General features: G+C 36.1%; 4 protein-coding genes across 5 annotated transcripts; 2 read left to right on the top strand and 2 right to left on the bottom strand.

The window, feature by feature from the left end:
* Nucleotides 1-590: 590 nt before the first annotated feature.
* On the top strand, nt 591-3651 carry LOC107472665 (uncharacterized). The gene is made up of 5 exons (XM_016092169.3): nt 591-809; nt 897-1013; nt 2661-2695; nt 3172-3272; nt 3357-3651. The coding sequence occupies exons 1-5, from the start codon at nt 634-636 to the stop codon at nt 3441-3443; spliced, it is 516 nt and encodes a 171-aa protein (XP_015947655.1). The 5' UTR covers nt 591-633; the 3' UTR covers nt 3444-3651.
* A 2528-nt stretch (nt 3652-6179) lies between these two features.
* LOC107472811 (uncharacterized) lies at nt 6180-7772 on the bottom strand. Its single transcript, XM_016092340.1, has 2 exons — nt 7599-7772; nt 6180-7178 (listed from the first exon to the last, which is right to left on the bottom strand). Exons 1-2 carry the CDS (start codon nt 7770-7772, stop codon nt 6180-6182), a joined length of 1173 nt encoding a protein of 390 aa, XP_015947826.1.
* A 2040-nt stretch (nt 7773-9812) lies between these two features.
* On the bottom strand, nt 9813-10253 carry LOC107472810 (uncharacterized). The gene has a single exon (XM_016092339.1). The coding sequence runs from the start codon at nt 10251-10253 to the stop codon at nt 9813-9815; it is 441 nt and encodes a 146-aa protein (XP_015947825.1).
* Nucleotides 10254-13636: 3383 nt separating this feature from the next.
* Nucleotides 13637-19310, top strand: LOC107472664 (ribose-phosphate pyrophosphokinase 1). 2 transcript variants are annotated; one of them, XM_016092167.3, is made up of 9 exons: nt 13637-13817; nt 13909-14103; nt 14976-15224; nt 15881-16024; nt 16539-16706; nt 17191-17260; nt 17548-17629; nt 18203-18362; nt 18921-19310. In XM_016092167.3, exons 1-9 carry the CDS (start codon nt 13701-13703, stop codon nt 18957-18959), a joined length of 1224 nt encoding a protein of 407 aa, XP_015947653.1. In that variant the 5' UTR covers nt 13637-13700; the 3' UTR covers nt 18960-19310. The 2 variants fall into 2 exon arrangements, with proteins under 2 accessions (XP_015947653.1, XP_015947654.1); XM_016092168.3 differs by lacking the exon at nt 18921-19310 and having other exon boundaries at nt 18203-18575.
* Nucleotides 19311-20310: the final 1000 nt, after the last annotated feature.

The following is a 20310-nucleotide window of genomic DNA, read 5'->3' as shown; positions in this document are numbered from 1 at the left end:
AAATAGATTTTAAATTTTGGAAAAGAATTTTACATTCAAGATAATATTTTAAATTCTAAATTTCATATCATCAAGGTACAAACTACAAACTTTTGCATGTTCTAGCAAGTATTTTCACTTTTGTGTATTGTTAAATAATAAATTATTTTATTTAAGTTAAATAAAAATTGTGTTTTTAATTCGTATTGTTATTTCAATTTTATTTCAAAATTTTGAATAGAAAATATATAATAAAAATAAAAATAAAAGTAGAAAATAATTTTTATTTTTATTTATTCATAAAATTATATAAATAAACGATATCTGAAATAAAATAAAAAATATTTCTCAAACCAAAAATCCCTTAATTTCGTAGAGTTGACTTAAAAAAGTAAAAATTTAATTTTTTAAGTTTGCAACACGAATTTTTTAAATAAATAATTAAAATAAATTTCAGATTTACGCATATTTATTTGAATGCTCTTTTCATTACTATTCATGGGGCAGTTTGCAAATGTTGAAAATATTGGGGTGAGTTGGTAATTTGGTATATCATGAAGGGCACGAGTGTCAATTTTATTCCAATGTTCCTTCCTTGTATAGCTCGAGTCCGAGAGAAGAAGTGAGAAAGAAAGAAAATCGATCCCAATAAACATGGCGGGGGTTAGGCAGAGAGCAGTGACGACTCTCCCGAACATCATTCGAAGTCTCCGAAAGGAGCCATTGAAGCCTCAAAACCATTCTTTGCCTTCTCTTCGACGCGCTTTTTCTCTCTACGATCAAATCAACCTCATTGACCAAGTTCCCGATGACACCCTCCGATTCCAAGGGTAGGGTTTCAGTTACAGTTCAATTAAATTGGATTTATACAATTGCAAATTTGAATAATTGTTCCTTTTTTGGGGTCGATTTTGTAGGTATACTGATACAGGGTTTACTGTGAATGGTGTTGAATATGAAGGGAGCTTGCTTTGTGTTGGAAATTTGCTCTTATCTTTGAAAGCAAACAAGTTCTCAGATATCAATGCTAATAGGTTTTGTTTCTATTCTATATGTTCATGTTCCCTTTGCTTCTGCTTTGGTTTTCTTTTCATAACCATTCTCTTGCATTGCCCTCTTCCTTTTAGCCTATGTAATTCTCAAAGGTTTATGATAGAATGAACTGGTAACTTGTGTAATGAGGTAGTGTCTATTTTGGTTTTTGAGATTGAATGGATGAGTCTATGGTCGTTAACTTTTCAAAATGTCTAAGTAAGTTCTATAGTTTAGAAATGTGACTCCTGCTAGAACCTGGAAATACTTCTGTCTCGCAATTGTTAGTGTAGTGCTTATGTGAACTGTGATGGCCGGATAACGTAGACAGTTAGGTCAATGTGGTGACTGAGATTGGTTCATGTAACTTAAATTGGTGTCCACTTCAGTATTACACTAACAGATATGCGACAAAAGTTTGGCTAGGACTAATTAGAGTAATGGAGGACTTAGTTGATCATTTTAAAATGTCAGGATCAAATTGACTTATCCAACCTAATGTGGATTACCTCATTTTGTAATAGTTTGTCTCTATGAAAACTTACTCTTGAGTCTTCAAGACACCATTTTACTTTATATTTTTAATAAATTAATAAATATTTTAAAATTAAAAAAACCCTCTTACTATGCACACTCCGGAGAAGATAAAGATAAGTTAAGTAATTTAAGCCCATAATCAATGTATCTGAGAACTGAGCCAACTTGCACTATCTTACTTAGGGAGAACAATGCTTGTATACTAGAAACTTAGCTACTAAAGGCCTTTGAACTCGCCAGCTGTGATACCCACTCTTAGGAAAATAATGCAAGCTTCACAAAAGAACAACACTCCAAATTGAGTGGAAATTTGTACAATAGTTCTGTAGAGAAAGAAACCAGCAACATCAGCAATCAGCTTAAGAATAACCAATATGGTGACAGACATAGATTAATGAATAAGCAGCTTTCAGATTCGTAAATAACCATGCCAATAGCAAGGGAAAAATTAGTAGGCGTGTAGAACTTGTGGAATTGTTGTGTTTTCTGATAACATTGCAGTAAAATGATGGTAGCATGATGCATGGATTGCTTCATATATGTCTGCATCGCATATCTGTGTTTTCTCCTATTGGATCTTTTCTGGAGGATATAACTGCGCTGATGTCTTGCTTTTCAGTCTAATAAAATTTCTTTCTTTTCCACATATGGCATGGTACCAATGCTAAGTACAAATATGGGTAGGGAGTGCAAAATTTTGCATAGGGTATAGATACATAAAGATACTTTACATAAAAATGTACATTCATAAAGAATAAAGTAATTAAATCGTAAAATAAATGTAACTTTTGCAATGTTTTGTGCAAAAATGTCTTATGAAAATGCAATTTGAAAGGATAAAGTAATAGTTTGATTCATTTAAAAGCAATTCAAACAATTTATTTGTAAATTTTTTGTTTATAAAGACTAATTTTACTTTGGTAGCATATTCTAGTTGAATTATTTAACCAAGAAGTACTCATGAGTATCAAACTAGTGAAACTGATGATATCCTCTGATAAATGGCAGCAAAATAAAAAAGAAGCTATGAATTACAATGTTATAGTTCTATATCAGCTTGTATTAATGAAATATACTCGATGTCTTATTTGTTATTTTGTTTTTTGTTGCAGCTTATCGCTCTTCCAAATTATTCGGCCTATTCCAGGTTAGATATTTTCGTTTTGTTATCCATTTTATTGCTTGTCACCCTGCTTTTCCATTTTCTTACCATATCACCTTCAAGTTCACAATGCGAATTGGAAAGTGCAAGTGCATCTATAGGGACCACCCATTTTCAAATGTCATCCAATTTCCAAGTGAATTAAAGTAAACCATGGATTCACTACATTATCATTATCATAACTGTATAAAGTAAAGAGGTTCCCAAGAAGGATATAGGGCAAAATGCATACTAATCAAATTATTTGTCACTCCATTTTAGCATAAATTTATGTTTATCTACCTCTGTCCTACTCTTCTATTTATTATTTGTATTTTTTTCACTTCTATTGTGCCATTTAGCTAACCACTTTGACTTAATTACAACATACTGCCTTTTTTTCAATCCCATACATGAGCTGTGGTCACCTATCAAATTGCTTTAGATTTACATAAACTGATGCTTAGACGCAATATATGCAGAGATTTTGATTATTGGCTGTGGAAGATACATTCAACCAGTGCATCCTGAACTTCGTCAGTTTGTTCGCTCTACTGGCATGAAGTTGGAAGCTGTTGACTCGGTACGTATGAGTAAATTTGAATGTTTACTTTGATACATAGGTTGTAAACTTGATTGTATACCTCATTTATTTGTCATCTGCTAGAGGAATGCTGCTTCAACCTACAATATACTGAATGAGGAAGGTCGTATTGTGGCTGCGGCGCTTCTTCCATATGGAGTTTCTTCATGAACTTTAGACTTGTTGCTTGAATTTTCCACATTATCACCATTTAAAGATCGTAGCCTAGGTGGTTCTTCAGAAATGCTTTAATTTTTAATAATTTCCCATGAAGAAAGTTTTGACATAGCACTTGTGAATTAAGAGCGAGTCCTTTGTAATAATAATTAAAATGTATAGGCTCTTGCACTCATAAATAAACAACTTTGATCTTCAGGTAGTTGCTATTTGATCTTGAATGTCATATCAGTTTGTCTGGGTTGAAAGGGAAACTACATTGTTCAAAGGGTTTTTGCACTTGAAAGCTAAGGATTCAAAACTAACAGTTGTTTTTATGGAAATAAATTCCTGAGTTTCATGAATTTCATAAAAACCTATACTTTGAATATTTACGAAGTGCCTTAAAGTGTGTCATTAGCTTAATCATTATTAAAGTTATTATTATTATTATTATTATTATTATTATTATTATTATTATTATTATTATTATTATTATTTATCTCGTGAGTGGTAACGAAATAATTTCTTGTTTGACATAAGGAGCTCAACACACGTGTCATTTCCGACATTGTCATCAACAATATGAATTATTTATAACACCATTCTGTGGCATATGAGAAGGATTGTTCTATGCAGTCTCTAATCTCTGTTGTCTTCTTGTGAAAAATGACATCATTTTTGCGTAACTATATAGTCCATATCACTGAGAAGAAGTCAACTAGCCAATACTTGCGTACCTCTTTCCTCATTGACACAGATTTCCAACTCTCAAATTGCTCTTTTACAGTACCGGGGATAATCCACTCCTGTCCAAACGTCGAGGCCCAAGCACACCACACCTGCCAAGTGTACTCACAGGTAATAAACAGATGTTGTATATTTTCAGCATCTTTCTTACATAACATGCACATAGTGTCATTCTGTTGTAAGATTTCCAATCTACTCAGCCGATCCTTAGTATTAATTTTGCCTACCAACACGAACCAGGAGAACAGTTCCACTCGTAGCGGAACTAGACCTTTCCAAATTTCTTTAGTGAACCTATATCTCAGTAGCTCCTCGTCCAAAGACTCCTCCTGCAAAACCTGCACAAATGAGTTAGTAGAATAAACGCCTTCCTTGTCAAATTTCCAAACCACTCTATCTTGCACTTCTGTTATCAAACTAACAAATTGCAATACTTGAAGCATGTGGTCTAATGTCTCTGTTTTCCATTGGCGTAAACGTCTCCTCAATTACTGATCCTTTTTGGTTTGAAATCAAGAAGAGTCTCAGAAAGGAGTCTTTCAGCTTTCCCACTTGGAGCCACGTATCCTCCCAAAACCTGGTGGCCCTACCATCCCCTACTTCGATAGCAAGGCCATCAATCATCTTTTGCCTTACATTTTGCTCCCCTATTTGCAGGTGACAAATGTCTCTCCATGGACCACCTCTTTTTGGCAATTGCTGCGATGACAGGAGGTGATTTGGATTCAAGTTGTTACAGGAACACACACTCTTCTTCCATAGAGGGCATTCCTCCTTTGAGAACCGCCACCACCATTTAAACAGTAAAGCAGCATTACGGACCACCGCATCCCCTACACCCAAACCTCCTAGCTTCTTTGGTGTCTGGATCATCTCCCACTTCACAAGCGCCATGCCAAGTCGCCCATCATCCTTCCCCCAGAAGAACCTTCTCTGCAATGAGATGATTGTACGTGCAACCGCTTTTGGCATCTTATACAAACTCAGGTAATAAATCGGCAAACTGTTGATAACCGACTTGATGAGTACTAGCTTTCCAGCCTTACTAAGGACCCTTCATTTCCACAAGCTGAGCTTCTCTTCCACCTTGTCTATAACCGGCTTCCACATTTTACGAACCTCAGATTTGCTCCTAAGGGAATCCTAAGATACCTCACCGGTAAAGCCGCCTCCTGGCACTCCAGTAACCGACACATCCGTGTAGCCCACTCCTGACTGCAATTCACTAGTATCAAATTAGACTTCTCGAAGTTAATACTCAAGGCAGACATCATTTCAAAGCACCTTAGCAACCTCTTGTAGTTTTAGACTATCTCCTCATCCGGCGGACAGAATAGTATAGTGTCATCAGCAAATTGTAAGTGTGATAACTCTATATTATCTCGACCAACTAGCAGTGGAGATATACGACCATTTCTTACCGCCTCCCCTATCATCCTGTTAAGCACATCTACCACCAAAACAAACAAGAACGGTGACAAAGGATCGCCTTGACGCAGTCCCCTTTCCATTCTGACTGGCTTCGACGGTGATCCATTAACCAAGATAGACATAGATGCCGTTCTAACACATTCCCTAATCCATGACCTCCATGTTCTACCAAAGCCTATCTTCTCTAACACTGTATCAATAAAACACCATTTAACTCCGTCGTAGGCTTTTTGAAAGTCTAGTTTGATGATTGCCGATGGCTTCTTTTTCAGTTTCAACCATTGCACCGTTTCACATGCAATTAAGGCTTCATTATGTATCTTCCTCCTCTTCACAAAGGCACTCTGCGATTCTCCGACTAAACCTGGCATTACACTCTTCATTCTTCGTGTCAACAATTTAGAGATGACTTTATAGACACAACCAACCATGCTGATAGGTTTGAGATCCTTTATCTCTTTAACCCCAATGAACTTCGGAGCCAATGCTACCCATGTGACATTAGAATCCCCTGGTAATGATGCAGTCTCGAAGAAGCTCATCACAGCTGTAGTGAACTCCGTTCCAATTTCATTCCAATACTTTTTTTATAAAGTTCATGTTGTACCCATTACTCTCTAGAGCCTTAGACGATTCACAGTCCCAGACCGTCTCTTTCACTTCATCCACTGACGGTAACACCTCTAGAGTTTCAGCTTCCTCCCTCCCCAACCGATTAACCAATCCATCCCTAAAGCTTACATTTGGAGAATCCTCCTGATGGTACAGACATTTATAAAAGTCTCGAATCGCAGTCTTAATTCTTGCTTGAGTCCGCACTAGTCTCCCGTGAATTACCAAAGTCTCAATCCTGTTATTCCTTCTCCTCGCCGAAGCTATATTATGGAAGTACCTTGTGTTTCTATCCATCTCACTCGCATGCCGAGATCTAGACATTTGCTTCCAGTGAACATCTTGCCTCACATACCACTTTTCACAGCACCTCACTAACGCCCTCCTCTTTGCCTCCATTGTATCATCGTATCGTCCACTGCTAACCATGTCATCTACCTTCTTTATTTCTTCCTCAAACCTCTTTATCTTCTCGGTTATATCCCCAAAATGTTGCTTATGCCATTTGCGCAAAGGTGTTGTCAACGCTTTCATCTTCTCTAAGAAATGCACCTCACCTAATCCCCTCCACTCTTCCTTTACCATTCTCAAAAATCCGTCATGTGTGAACCAGGAATCTAAGCTGCGAAATGGTCTTGGGCCATCAAAGTTTCTGCTGTCTTCTATAATCAAGGGGCAGTGATCCAATAAACCCCTTGGACCTCCCCTTAGACGCATATCCGAGTATACATCAGTCCACTCCACAGAAACTAAGCACCTGTCAATACGATTGCACGACTGTCCTCTAAACCATGTATACTTTCGATCATTTAGTGCCAAGTCAATCAATTCCATATCATTGATCCATGCTCTAAAATCTTCTGCCGACGTCGACAATCTAGTCGCACCTTTTTTGTTCTTCCATATGCAGGATTTCATTAAAATCCCCCAAACAACAAAACGGCACCTGGACCAATCCTGCAATATAGCTCAATTCATCCCAAATAGAGGCCTTCTCAACTCTTTCCTCAGCTCTTTCATGAGGTCCATACACCAAACAGATAGCACAATGAAAATTATCTTTTACCACAACTTCTTCTACACACAGCCATCTATCTCCTTTGTAGCAATTAGTCATTTTAAAAACCCCATCATCCCAGATTAACAATAACCCTCCAAAAGCCCCAGTTGAACTTACAAACTCCCAACATGCTCTGTCTCTACCCCATATACGAGCTACATCAAGATTATTCACAAGTTCCTTCTTTGTTTCTACTAAACCCAACATATCCAACCTAAACTTACTTTTAAAATTCCTCAACATACCAACTTTTCCTGAACCTCCCAACCCTCTAACATTCCATGAACTTAAAATCATTTCATAAAATTAGTACACACTTGTTTACAAGTTTTTGGGCAGCTTCTTCGTATTTTGTCTTTCTGCTTCGCCTGCCGTCGCTTCAGAGCAATCGCTTCATTCTGCTCCTGCAAGATAGCTATGATATCCTCCTCATCGCTGTACTGAGCACCTGACTCTACAGCCAATTTCCAAGCCTCTTTGTTCTCAGCCATTTTCGCTTCCCATCTTGGTCTTTGTTCTTCATTGTGATGGTCAGTATCACCCTCCAAGTCAGCCCCCAGCCCTGGTTCAATTTATTTACAATTGTGATGGTCAGTGTCGCGCTGTTTCTCCTGGGCACTTCCAGTTACCGCAACCAATTCCTCCATCACAATTTCTCCCTCCTCCAGCCCCAAACTTGTACCGCTACCTATATTCTGCTCCTCCTCTGCTGCGTCACGGCTTGTAACACTATCACTTCCATTGCCATTGCCCGCACCTCCAGTACCCCGTGTTATGTCTTCTGAGTTACAGGATCCCCATTGTTCTTGGACCGGTACTGTGGTCATGCCCCTTCCGTTTCTACACCGCCTTCCTTCTCCCGCGTCTATCAATCCATCTCCGTCTCCAACCTGGCATTCTGCAGGCGTCCCCGTTGCCTTCTTCTGCGCTACCTCCGTCGGCGCGAGCTGCTTGCCACGATCTCTTTCTGGTCTGATGCGAGATGCAGCCCCTGCGACCTTCACTCGTTCAGGTTCAAGCCTCTCCGCACCCACGATCTGCACCCCACCATCTCGGCGGGTTAACAAGGCGGCAGATTTCCCCACCGGCAACGAGATCTGTCCCTGGCCATCATCTCTCCTTAGTGGCCTCCCAGGCTCAGCCTCGCTTGTCGCAGGACTTGGCGCGAGGAAAGCAGCGTGACCCGTCCGCTTCTTCTCATTCCGGGTTAAGGTGGTTACCGGGTCAGCTCCTACCCGGTTTGGGTGGTCCGTGCAGGCCTTACTCGCGGGATCGCGATCCTTTGTCCCGGCCATTGTAGCACATGTGTCGCCCAGGGCATAAGGGGCATGATGACTTGACGTCATCCTCACCTTCCTCCAGCTTATCACCGGTAGTCTACTCAGGGTTCCAAACTTCATGTTAGCAACTAAGCACGAGGGTTGCGCTCGTTGCGGGACTTAACCCAACACCTTACGGCACGCTACCCGGTTTGGGTGGTCCGTGCAGGCCCTACTCTCCCTTTCCTCCTCATTTCCTTTCCCCCCTTAATGGGCTTGTTGGATCCTAGCCCAATTCCATTTCTTGTTCCAGCCCTGGTTTGGTTACCGTTGCATACACAATAATCTTGAGATATTGTTTCCTCAGAATCCACCTCATCATTGATATCAAATGATCCCTGAGAATCCTCCCCTGCCTTTAATTTCGCGTATCTACCGTTTCCAGAATAATAATTTGAATTCGTGTGATTCCACTCATTCAAAATCTCACGTGAATTTACAAAGCTACCCTTTGCATGTTCGTCCATCCTATTCTCCACCGTCATGAGGATTACTGCCTGGTCCCAAGCAACCTCCGCCCGCTCATCGCAGTTGTGCAATATGCCACCCTGTTCTTCATGCTGCATCTCTCCTCCATCAGCTTTATACCCGTCTCGTATCCCTTGCTTGCTCTCCCGAAAGCATTCGTCCCGATATACCTCTCCCATACTTCTCGTACAAGAACGTCAAACTCACTTGCACCGATTGTAACGTGCATCCATTCATTAATCATATCAAAAACACATGTATCAATCAGTACCCGACCAACGCTGAACGAATTACATGATTCCGTTAGCTTATCACACTCCACCACCTCCCCCCACTGCTCCCCAATTCTGCGAAACGTATCTTTTGACCATGCATGTAATGAGACTCCATAATAATCTAGCCACACTCTTCTAGATTCACTCCTCTCTTTAATAAATCGTTCTTTCTAAAAGTATAGGCTTCCTCAGCAAGAAGCACAGATTCAAACGTTATCATTGCTTTATATGCTCCCAACTCCTTTACGTGCATTACGCCTAGCCATTCATTGTGGATCCTTTGCTGCAAAGCATGAAAATTGATCGGCAATTTCGTGCCACCGACGATACTTCTTTGCAACCAAGCCATATTCTCATTCACTATCGGTACTTCAATGCTCTTTGTCCGTCCATTGCTATTGGGATCCTTGTTGGGGGCATTCGATGGCTGCCTCTCCTCTTTCTCTTCTGCTACTTTCACACTTTTTGGTCATGGGTTGTTTCCTCTATCACTTTCTCTGGCACTGCCCTTCACTTCTTTGCCCCTTGTACTCTGAACCACCGCTCTCCTTCTATACTTCGCTTCTCCAACAAACAGTTTTCTGCCTCTCAGTACTATACTATTCATCTCTGCAGCGGCTTTCAGAGCTCCTCCTTTTGTAGTGTATCGCACAAATGCAAACAGATAGACATGGCCATTCTTGTTCTTCCGCGACAGATATATGTCGATGATTCTGCCAATCCATTTGAACATATTAAAAAGCTCTCTTTCTGATATATCTGCTGGCAAATTGTCGACGAAGACAGAGAAAGACTCAAGCTCCAACCGTTGATACTCTTCTTTGTTCCAAATCCTGGGATCTTTATCATGTTTATGTGATTTTGCACTCCCCCCTGTGTTTTCCCACCTCTCTTGCTCTCGATCTCTCATTCTCTCAGTTCAGTTATTCATTAATTTTCTTAAACCAATGACATAAAATTATAATTTTTTTATCAATTTAGTAGATAAAGTTGATAAAAAACAGAGTACACAAAATTATTTATTAAATCAATCATATAATTGTATGGGTTTAGTCAAATTCGTTCCTGAAAGATTGTTCATTTCTTAAATTGGTCTTTAATTTTTTTAATTAAATTTATATTTTAAAGATTTTAAGTTAATCATGTTGGTTGGTTTTTTTTTGTCACTTTTTTTATTGACGATGTAAAAATTTGTTAATGTGGCATATTAAATTATACCACAGCATATATTTAGGAGTTTTAATTGCTGTTAACATGATAAATTTATGAAATTAGATAAAATCAAAACCTAATTGAAGGGCTGTTAACATGATAAGTTTATGAAATTGGATCAAATCTAAACCTAATTGAGGGAGATCTTGAGGTATTAGAATCCTCAATTTTTGGATTGATTTGATCTAATTTTATAAATTAATCATATTAGTCATCAATTAGAATTACCAAGTGTCTGTTGTAGTATCACTTCACGTGTCACATTAGCAAATTTTAACAGTACTAGCAATGAAAGTGATGAAATGACTAACATGAGTAACTTAAAATCATTGAGAGACGAATTTAACTAAAAATTCTTTTTGGAGATTAATTTAAAAAACAATTGTGCTACATGCACATTACTTTTAGCCATTATTTTCAATCACTGTATACAAATATGTATATGAATACAAAATTTAAAAATTAAAAATCAAAGCCCACTTTTACTTAAGTCAACACGCGCTGCACGCTCCTCTTCTCAATTTCAATTACGCGCCCAAAACCCCTCCTCCTTCTCCCTCTCTCGCACGAAAAACCCATCCTCCTTCTTCCTCTTGCGCACGAATCTCCTCCTCCTCTTCTTTACTGAGTTACCGATTTTTGATTCGTTGAATATTTAACCACAAGACTTGTTCAACCTCGGTGAATCCTTCTTCGATAATGTTACGGAGCACTTCTTCACTTGTTTTCGGACTTCGATCGTAGCTTATTTTTACTCTTCTATGAGGTAAGTGGATTTACTTTAGAAAACTAAACCTCAAAATAATTCGGTAATTATGTGCATTTGATTCTTCGTTTTGAGCTTCTTTAGCTTGATTAAATGATAATGAGTAGGAACGGATGATTAATTCTTGTAGCGTTATCTTGATTTTTTTCGAATTCTACTCAACACATTTCAACTTAACTGATAGCTTTGTGTGTTCTAGTTCTCTAAATGTTTAAAGCATGTAGAGTTTACTTTCTGTATTATCTTGATTTGTTTTTGGTTTTTGTATTCTACTCGAGAAATTTCAACTTAGCTTATAGCTTTGTATGTTCTAGTTCTCTAAAATTTTCAATGCAAATGAAGTTTACTTTTTGAGAGACGGATGTTGAAGTAGAACTAAAGATCAGTTTCTGAGAATGTTGCAGCATTCTCTTTTTTTTTTTTAATTTTCATAAGAGGGAAAAAATGAGTTGGAGTCTGTTTGTGATATGAGTTGGAATCTCATTTTTTTAATTTTATTTTTAATTGATTGTAATTGAATTTTTTGTGATATGAGTTAGAGTCTGTTTGATTATTATATTGAATGAATTTGATTATGCTCAGTATTTAAAACATGATATTACAGCCTGTTTGATTATAGCAAAGTTGATGTTACCTTTTGCATGTTTGATTATAACTAAATTTTTGTGATATGATTTGGAGTCTGTTTGATTCTGCCCGGGTTTTAAAACATGATATTACATCATGTTTGATTATAGCATACTTGATATTTGATTATTGTATGAGTTTTAACCTTTTTATTTGATTTTGGTTATCTAATTTGCTAGTTTTAAAAAATGCGAAAGAAGATTACACCAAAATGAGTACAAAGAGAACCAAAAAATAGGGACACTATAGAAAAGAAAGGAAAATTGTGTACAAAAACACATCAAAGGGGATGGAGTGGAGAAAAGTATTTTGCATTTCGTTGTGTTATTTATTTGGCATCTATATTTTGATTATCTTGTTTACTATGTTGTCAAAATTTATTTTCATCAATGTAGTATTATGTTGACATGAGATGCGCGTCAAACTTGTTGGCCACACTTTCTTCATACTACTTGTATGATATGCAACACAAAGGGGTCAATGGAGTTTGGACCCCTCTTGGATTTTTCTATAGAGAATTTAAACCATGATTTGATTTTGATCTTTGCACATGCCTATAATCCTTCGAAGTTTCATCTTCTCACCCCAATATATTTTCCCATTTGTAATTGATGTCGACAATCCAAAGAAGTACAATTGGATTAAGTGTATTGTTGATGACCTTATTAATGGTGTTTTCAACTTCAAACAAGGAGTAGTCTCGAATTTGAATGGCTGTATATATGTGCTTTAGGTATGTTTGATTTCAGCTAATAATATATAGTTGTGTTTGATTATTACTATGCATATGTTTGATTATAATCTAAATGTGATTCATTGGATTTAGATTTTATGCTTCGATAAACAAAAATATGGATTATTTTATTTTGAGAGAGAACCTCAACCACCTTAGTTTTCTTATTAGACAAAAGACAAAATTTTTGAGTAATTAGTAAGAGAAAAAAAAGTTATGGGTACTTACATTGTCCACTTTTCAAGATTTTATTTTCTATCTATAATAAATGAATTTTACTAATTATGCACGTGTTATACGGGCTGGTTAAGTTAAGAGAGGAGCAATCTGTGCTTAAAGAGCTAGTCCGACCGAAAAAAAATTGTGAAAAAGACTGCTAAAGTAGAAAAATAACAAAATGAAAAGAAGAAAGTGGTAGACAGTCCTAACAAGTAACAACGACAAAAAAGATCCGAGACAAGAAGATTTTACAAAAATGAGAAAAATTGGTGAAAGGACTAGTTTGGTGCACGACATTCAATATCAAGGACTAAAATGAGTCACTTAATACAAAGTGAAGGATTAATTTGGTGCATCTACAATGATGACATAATAAATGACACGTTGACGAATACTGTTGCGACACGTAGTACAAACGAACACGTAGCCAAATAACATTGTGACATGTGACACAACCATCTATGTCAACATGCCATGTGTCACTGATCACACATCATCATATCATTATACGTGACCAAATAATGGAATGACACGTGTCATTTACCGTCCACGTCATCCAATCATGTCATTATGTCATTAAGGGAAAATGGGTCCGGGATTAATATAGTGCACTTTTCTTAATTTCAGGACGATTTTAGTACATGACGTCAATCTCAGGACCATTTTGGGTTTAAGTATTTGTTTATTATATCAATTTATATCTTATCCAAATTTTTAATAAAATTCCGAAAATGTCCATTGGATTTTCCTTGAACTAATCCGAATTCACCGGTCACTGGAAACACAGGCTTCGTGTCGCGATGTCTACTCTACTCCACTCCCACTCTGCTTCTTCCTCCGCCTTCACTCTTCCCTCGCCACGTCGTCGTTCCGCTCCAATCAATCCTCTCCCTCGATTCTCTCACCAAAACGCCGTCGTAAGTCAACAACTCACTGACCTAATTCATTCTTGATTTTGTGCAAAGAAAAATGAAAGTTGTTGTTGATTGATTAGTTTGGTGGTTGCAGAGGTGCAAGCTCATAGAGCCGTTGAAGTTCGATAATGGCAGAGCAACCAATCAAACTGAGATGCTTATTGGCGGCAGCGGAACCGCCATTCCGAGTTTTCTTGTAGCGCCCAACACGCGCGTGCAGGATTTGGTCAACAAGAATGATACCCGTCTCAGAATATTCTCCGGTACTGCAAATCCTGCTCTTGCTCAGGTAACCCTTTCAATTTGCAGAACACTTCCGTGCATTAATTTGCAAAGAAATTTGGGTTCTTTTTGTAGATTTAGCTGCTTATTTTTTTTGAATTATATTAGGTTGAAAAGAGTGCCAATTTTGGAATACAAAAGTTAGCCATGGGAAAATTCCCTTTGTACTTGTATAGATATAGATATAGAGGATTACTAGAGAAAATTATTCTTATGACTAATATTATGCAAAGTATTCCATTTGTAAAATCATACTACATTCTAGTCTAGTCTCTCCTGAACTTTATGGTTGCCAGACTTGTATTTTGTAAAATGTGACATTGACCTTGTTTATATACATGATGTTGACATCTCTCTAGGGAGGTTAGTATATGTATAACAAATCAAGAACATGTCCTATCTTATTATTGAGTAAACACTGAAAATATCGAGAGTTGAAAGCCGGGAGCTGATACGAGACAAAGAGTGGAGAGTGGTTCAGGTTGTTTATGCAAGATTGGATTAAGGTTTAGGGTATGCGAATTGAGTCCTATATATGTGAATTGGTGTATGCGAAGTTACATTGATCCTTTATCTCTTTATTTATTTCTATTGAAATAATATACAGCCTCATCTTCTATAGCCAATATGTATCGCATTAATTTTGAAAAGCAAAGGAAGACCTAAGAAGACCATCCATGAGGCGGTCAAATGAGATCTACATATAAATGTGTCTCTCTATAGACATGATACATGATAGAGCTCAATGGCGTCGTTTAATTCATGTAGCCGACCCCACCTAGTGGGACAAGGCTTTATTGTTATTTTTTTTTCTTTGCTTATTCTACTGTAGAAGTATTTATTAACATGAAGTCTGATGTGATTTATTTATTTGTCTAGGAAATTGCGTGCTACTTGGGGCTGCAGCTGGGGAAAATTAAGATTAAGCGTTTTGCTGATGGTGAGATATATGTTCAGCTGCAAGAGAGTGTCAGAGGGTGTGATGTGTTTCTTGTACAGCCCACATGTCCACCCGCCAATGAGAATCTTATGGAGCTACTCATAATGATTGATGCCTGCAGGAGAGCTTCAGCCAAAAATATTACTGCAGTCATTCCATATTTTGGATATGCTAGAGCTGATAGAAAGGTCAGCTTTCAGCTTTTATTTTAATTCTGTAAATACATAAGATATATGCATTATTTTTTCAACTGTGATGAAAGTGTGTACTCTTTGTTGTTCCCCTACTTTGTTGGTGTTTCGTGCAAATTGGGTTCAGTATATGTTGGAAGGATATATGACCAGTAGTGCCCAATACATTTTGGCACCAAAATGTTTCAATAACTAGGATATATAGTATTAGAAAATCTTGCATAGTACATAATCATGTCTAAAGCTATTTTCTCATGAATGTGGGCTGCTGCAATATTTGTTGGAGCTAGTTATCTTATTTACACCTCTCCCTTGGTTAGTTTCTTTGACTTGATAGGATATAGTTCAAAGTGTATACATTTTTCTTTTGGAGTATGAATCTGTGGATATGAAAATACACAACATATGTACTGACAACAATATCCACCTGAAAATGAGGGAAAATATGCTAAAATTACGGACAGAAATATCTACTTGCAACTGCCAAAGAGCAGCTGCTGAAGTCATAAATTCTTAAAGTTCTAAATTTATTACCTAGCACTTCTCATACATTGCTATAGAAATGTTATGTCACAGTTCAAGTTGATGAAAGTAGCTAAAATATTCTTTATCCAAGTCCAGTTTAGTTACATGATCTTAAACTACTCTTCCAGACACAAGGGCGTGAATCCATTGCAGCCAAGCTTGTAGCAAATTTAATTACTGAAGCAGGTGCAAACCGTGTTCTCGCTTGCGATCTCCATTCTGGGCAGGCCATGGGCTATTTTGATATTCCAGTTGATCATGTGTATGGACAGGTAATTAGAGTATATTATTTGGGTCATGTCATTATCATAGACTAGCATGGAAGGATGAAATTTTTTTATTCTTTTAATATTAATGTGCCCGTGAAAGTGCTATATATATCTAATAAGTTGTGGCCGGTAAATAATTTGCTACTTTCTTGTAAAGTTACATTTCAAATCTAATGAAATCGAAACCTTCTAGCGACATGCCTATTTCACTATTTTTATATTACAATCATTGAGGTCTATGATTATGTGGTTCAGGAGATGAGTTTATTAATAGTTAGGATTGGTAAAATGATGTTATTGAATTATATCTAGTACGCTTATTGAAGTGAGACAATTCTATAAAAAGATATATGATGTAGTCTCTACCTGTCATTCAGTATGTATATTTGAGATATGCTAATGCTAATGATATTTTTAGTTTGTGTTTTATTTATTTATTTACTTATATGTGTTGCCTAGTGGTTTTTATATATTTTCGTTCATTGATTAATCATATGTTGTTTTGTGACATATTCAGCCAGTTATACTTGATTACCTTGCCAGCAAGACTATTTGTTCAGATGATTTGGTAGTTGTCTCGCCTGATGTTGGTGGTGTTGCTAGAGCACGTGCTTTTGCCAAAAAATTATCTGATGCTCCTTTAGCTATTGTTGATAAAAGGCGACATGGGCATAATGTTGCTGAGGTGTGATCCCGTACTCTTCTTGATTCTAGAATGTAGATGTCTCAATCAAAACAGTTAAGCTCCAGCTTAGTTACTCAAGATATGATATTATGATTATTGATAGAAAGAAATGGAATAGATATATAGATAATTTATAACTTTCTCTTAATTTTTTTTTTGTTTCTTTATTTTTTTATATTTGGATATATAGTCATTCATATGCCTCTACCCAATAACATAAAAACTGAGAGAGATGGTTTATGACACATGGTTCGGGTAATAAGTGCAAGAGCCTTTATTACCAAAGGGTTATGCAGTAAAACCCAAACCTCTAACAAGACCAGTTCATGGCTAGTATGCTAAATCTGGTTTGGGTTTTGAAACACTGCCTAATCTGAGTGATGACTACTTTTTTTACTTTGGAAGTTCGTGCTAAAGCTTATTTTTATATAGTGCTAAACTGAAGCGCCTTTAAGGCATTCTGATTGGTAAAATTCATTTGCAGGTGATGAATTTGATAGGTGATGTAAAAGGAAAGGTAGCCGTGATGGTAGATGACATGATTGATACAGCTGGTGAGTTTTTGTCAAACTTGTTTGGCAACCACAATAATTTTATAATGCATATTACAGATGAAAATAATTACTCGTCTAGTTCTATACCTAACCGCTTAAATTATATACCACTCCATTCCTTTATTATAATTATTTTCAAGAGCTTGACATGAGATTGTATATAACTTCTAAGATTCTTGATTGTTTGGCTCAATAATTTCTCTTGGATGAAATATGGGAGGATTATCTAATTCTGATCATCTATCTCTCCTTTTTTCCCCCCCTGACTAAATTTGGAATTTCTATAGGAACCATTGCCAAAGGTGCAGCACTATTGCATCAAGAAGGGGCAAGAGAAGTCTATGCATGCAGTACACATGCTGTTTTCAGGTATAGCGATCTTTGTGTTCTATTAATCATGTCACAGTTTTTGTGAATGTGCAACTGCAGCCAAATATTATCATTGGTCCTTGAAGTTTTAATCGAGTTCTCTGTTCATTTTTTGGGCATATATAACAAGGGAAAATAAATAAGCTGGCTCAAGTTCTTTTGACCCATACCTGTTTTTGTTTCCTTTTGCCATTGTGTGCTGTTTATGCATTTCAAATGATTTTTTACGACGAACTTTATGTGCATCTGTTTAGACATTTGTCATCTATTGTGAAAATAAAGGTTGTTGCAAAGTTGGTATTTCTGCAGTTATGAATACTAGACTTAATCTTTGTTAGGAGTGTTTGAGAGTGGTTTCGCTAGGGATCGCAGTGACTGTATTCTAACCCTCTTTATTTTTCCTTTGATAACAGTAGAAAATGTGCTTTAAATGGCACTAGTATGCAGATCTTTCTGGGTTGTGTAGTTTCTCTTTTGTTTTGTTGCTTTTGTGTTTCTTCTATTTGTATAAGTGAATGAGAGTTTTTTTCTATTTCTAGCATTTTCACACGTGCAACATTTTTGCCTTTGCAGTCCTCCTGCTATAGAAAGGTTGTCAAGCGGCTTGTTTCAAGAAGTCATCATAACGAATACAATTCCAGTGGCGGAACAGAATTATTTTCCACAGCTAACTGTCCTATCAGTGGCGAACCTTCTGGGCGAGACTGTATGGCGTGTTCATGATGACTGCTCAGTGAGTAGCATATTTCTGTAAAACAATTTTGGTTGCATATATGATATCTCACTGTACATTTCATCCCTCACAATTTAAATACTTGCATGCTTGCATTCGTTTTGTACATTTGTATTCTTCAGATGACTTATTTGTTAATAGATTAGTGTGTAATTGTGTATAACAGAATTTCCTCATTGAATAAATATATGCTGCTTTCCTTTGTTTAAATTCTATGTATCCTTCAGTAAGGAACAACTTTTTGGGAAAATTTCATTCATCTTCCCTTATAAAACCATAGATTGACCTCCCTTAAGATTTAAGTGGTTACCAACTCCTTACCCTTGTAGGAAGGGCGATTAATGTCATTTAGACAAATAATGGGGGTCAAGATAAATTTCATCAATCTCAGGGAACATTAGTGTAATATGCACTAATAATAATAGTAATAATTTATTTATTTATTTACTAAGCTTTTTATTTAATTTTCTGTTTGTCTATGTGAGATACAGTAGTGCAAAAGTAAATTTATGTTGCAACTTTTTCCTTTCTTTCCTTTTTTTTTTCTTTCTTTGTCAGGGTGGAATTGAACCTTATTCCAGTCTGGGAATTGATTGACAAATTGTATCAATGGTACATGGTCATTCCTTCTTATGTGTCTGCAGTAACGAATGGAAGAGTTGTAAAGTGAATTTGTAATAAAACCTTTTTTGTTTAACATCCCTTATAGAGAGCCAATTATGGAGTTTTATGTGCCTATAAAATAAATTGCTGGCAGTTTTGAACTCCAAAATGGAAATGATAATGTGTATTTTTTTTCCCTTTACTTGAGTACGCACTCATCTAGTCAAAATGGGGAAGTTTGCCAGTTTAACAGATTTTATTTAATTGTATCATTTAAGCTGTCCTTTGTATTGATAGGAAACATTATTTTATATCTGACAACCTTAAGAAAACATATTAAGCGTAGTTATGTTGTTCTCCTCCCGTTTTTGCATTTGTTATAAATAGCAATAGGAAATATGCATCCATGCCAAGAAGACCCGAGATATAAGGAGCAATTAACTATTCATATGAATATATGGATTTCATATTTATATTTATAGTTATTCATATTTGTAATCAAAGCACAAATAAAAGCATAAAAATATAGTAATACTTGATTGGTAGTTAATTTTTTATATGTATGAAAAGATTGACTATTTTGCTTTTTAAAAAGGTTGATTATTCTTTTTTGAGAAACTTTATTATTCAGTTTAAAAAATTTAATTATTTTGGTAGTTGAATATTCTAGTAGAAAAATATGTCAAATACTTATAAATATATACAAATATACTAGTTGAATATTTTTTGAAGATATTTAAATGTGATTAGGGTGGGTGGGTTTGATAAAATTTATTAGAGATATATTTGTATTTTTCAAAAGCATAAGTGTCTCATTTTCAAAAAATCAAAATTTTTATTTTTTAGATGTCTTTAAGAATTACTCTTATCAAATAAATTAAGTTTTTCTGTTTTCAATCAAATTTTTAATGTGTTAGATAAATAAGTCTTTAACAAATTTTATTATAAGACAATTAAGTTTTAAAAAATGTTTTTATGAGTAAAGTATTATATTAGTCTTCAACATTTGAGCTAAATCTTAATTTGATTCCTAACTTTCAAATGTCCTATTTCAGTCCTAAAAAGTTTCAAACGGATTCAATATTATCTTTCTGTTAAATTTGATTCAAATAATTAACGAAATTTTTTTTACATTAGTGATAATTGGTGGGTTGATTTTACTTACATACTGAAATCAAGCGTTATATTAACTCTTAAATATGTTAATTATTCGTGTCAAATTTAATTGTTGAACAACATTAAACCTGTTTAAAGCTTTTTAAAACTGAAATAAGATTTGAAACACTAGGAACCAAATTAGGAACTTTTTATTTTTAATATTGGAGTAGTAATGGTGTTTTTCTAA

This window comes from Arachis duranensis, chromosome 2 (genome assembly GCF_000817695.3).
Source record: "Arachis duranensis cultivar V14167 chromosome 2, aradu.V14167.gnm2.J7QH, whole genome shotgun sequence".
Taxonomy (NCBI): Eukaryota; Viridiplantae; Streptophyta; class Magnoliopsida; order Fabales; family Fabaceae; genus Arachis; species Arachis duranensis.
This window is presented reverse-complemented; position numbering and strand designations above follow the sequence as displayed.